The sequence below is a fragment of the Sardina pilchardus genome, chromosome 11, assembly GCF_963854185.1.
Source record: "Sardina pilchardus chromosome 11, fSarPil1.1, whole genome shotgun sequence".
NCBI classification, from domain to species: domain Eukaryota; kingdom Metazoa; phylum Chordata; class Actinopteri; order Clupeiformes; family Clupeidae; genus Sardina; species Sardina pilchardus.
The window spans coordinates 392,501-395,000 of NC_085004.1; the positions used below are offsets into that span (position 1 = coordinate 392,501).

At 42.8% G+C, this 2,500-nt stretch overlaps 1 protein-coding gene across 1 annotated transcript in view; it reads right to left on the bottom strand.

The window, feature by feature from the left end:
- Nucleotides 1–2,500, bottom strand: part of LOC134095698 (glutamate receptor 1-like) — a 50,003-nt gene that overhangs the window by 27,032 nt on the left and 20,471 nt on the right. Inside the window, exon 5 of the mRNA XM_062549364.1 lies at nucleotides 739–792. Coding sequence (XP_062405348.1) covers nucleotides 739–792 — 54 coding nt within the window. The remainder of the gene's footprint in view (nucleotides 1–738; nucleotides 793–2,500) is intronic.

The window sequence follows — 2,500 nt, forward strand, 5'->3', positions numbered from 1 at the left end:
GGAGTTGTAGTCCTGCTGGCAGCCCAAGGGCACTCTGGGAGTTGTAGTCCTGCTGGCTCAGGAGAGGAGGAGGAACAGAAGCTGCGGCAGCAAATGTTGTAACCATAGCAACAGGAGTAGCCCTGGTAGCCCGAGTAATATGGCAACAGGAGTAGCTCACGTCGTCATCGCCATGGTGATTTTGAGCAAAGCCACTGCAGAGATCCTCCCACAAACCCACACTGTGTGTGTGTGTGTGTGTGTGTTTGCACATTTGTGTGTATGTGTGTCTTTTTCTGCTCTATGAGTCAGGAAATCTGCTGCAGTGAGCTAAGGTTTCTATAGAAACCATCCTTCCAAAGGGCACACACACACACACACACACACACACCTCAGTCTCCCTACATGTAGAAACAGAATAATTCTCTAGTGAGTGACAGTGGTTAACATGCAGCTAATCTCCTGCATATCCTCATGAACACACACACACACACACACACACACACACACACACACACACTACTGGCAGTTCAGCGGACACAAACAGATACATATACTCTCTCTCACTCTCACACACACACACACACACACACACACACACACACCTCAGTCTCCCTACATGTAGAAACAGAATAATTCTCTAGTGAGTGACAGTGGTTAACATGCAGCTAATCTCCTGCATATCCTCATGAACACACACACACACACACACACACACACACACACACACACACTACTAGCAGTGGGTGATCTACTCACAGGATTGGCTAGAATGTAATGAAAGTTCTTCACATTCTTCCTCAGCTCAACAATCTGAAAATACAAGAGGGAGAAACAGATAAGTTGGTGTGGGTGTGTGTGTGAGTGTGTGTGTACAAGTGTGGGTGTGTGTGTGTGTGTGTGTGTGTGTGTGTGTGTGTGTGTGTGTGTGTGTGTGTGTGTAGGTGTGTGTGTGTACATGTGTGTGTGTGTGTGTGTGAGTGTGTGTGTACATGTGTGTGTGCGTGTGTATACATGTGTGTGTGTGTGTGTGTGTGTGTGTGTGTGTGTGTGTGTGTGTGTGAGTGCGTGCGTACATGTGTGTGTGTGTGTGCGTGCGTGCGTGCGTGTCTGTGTGTGTGTGTGTACGTAGGTGTGTGTGTATGTGTGTGTGTGTGTGGTGTGTGTCTACATGTGTGTGTGTGTGTGTGTGTGTGTGTATACATACATGTGTTTGTGTGTGTGTGTGTGGTGTGTGTGTGTGTGTGTGTGTGTGTGTGTGTGTGTGTGTGTGTGTATACGTGTGTGTGTGTGTGTGTGTGTGTGTGTGTGTGTGTGTGAGTGTGTACGTGTGTGTGTGTGCCTGTGGCAATAACAGACGGTGGCATTAGCTATTTACAGTGACCCCAAACAAACAGCACATGCTCCCGGCAAGCCTAAGGCAAAGAGAATGCAAACACACACACACACACACACACACTCTTTGGCTCAACAGGTAATGTGTCTGTGTGAGTGTGTGTACTGTAATGGCAAATTCACACCAAAAATTCACAAGGACATGAAACCGTTGCAGAGACTATATGTATTTTTATATATAGCTACGGATATGTATATGAGTTACATACATAGCTACGGATATGTATATGAGTTACATACAAAGCTACCGATATGTATATATATGAGCTACATACAAAGCTACCGATATGTTTATATATGAGTTACATACATAGCTACGGATATACAGTGAGGAGCACATGTATTTGATACCATGCTAAAACAGGAATATAAAATCATCATTTGACAATTGATCTTAATGCCTTAATTAAAAAAATGAGTAAAAATCAAACCGCCAAGGACACCAATTTTCTTTGTGATTGAAGAATGTATCGTACATAGATAAATGTTTTCGTAAAATGCTAGGGGAAGGAAGTATTTGACCCCCTATGTAACCCTATGGGAATTTAACACATAGGGTTAACATAGGGGCAGGCAGATTTTTATTTTTAAAGGCCAGCTATTTCATGGATCTAGGATATTATGCATCCCGATAAATTTCCCTTGGCCTTTGGAATTAAAATAGCCCCACATCATCACATACCCTTGACCATAGCTAGAGATTGACATGGTGCTTTTTCCAGTAGGCCTATTAGGCTGTTTGATTTGCATTGAGCTCAATGAGCATCAAACAGGCTAATAGGCCTACTGGAAAAAGCACCATGCCAATCTCTAGCTATGGTGAAAGGTATGTAATGTAATGATGTGGGGCTATTTTAATTCCAACTGCCAAGGGAACTTTATCAGGATGCATAATATCCTGAATCCATGAAATAGCTGGCCTTAAAAAATAAAAATCTGCCTGCCCCTATGTTAACCCTATGTGTTAAATTCCCATAGGGTTACATTGGGGGTCAAATACTTCCTTCCCCCTAGCATTTAGGAGGAACATTTATTTATTTACGAAACATTCTTCAATCACAAAGAAAATTGGGGAGCTTAGTGGTTTTATTTTTACTCAATTTTTGAATTAAGACATTAAGATCAA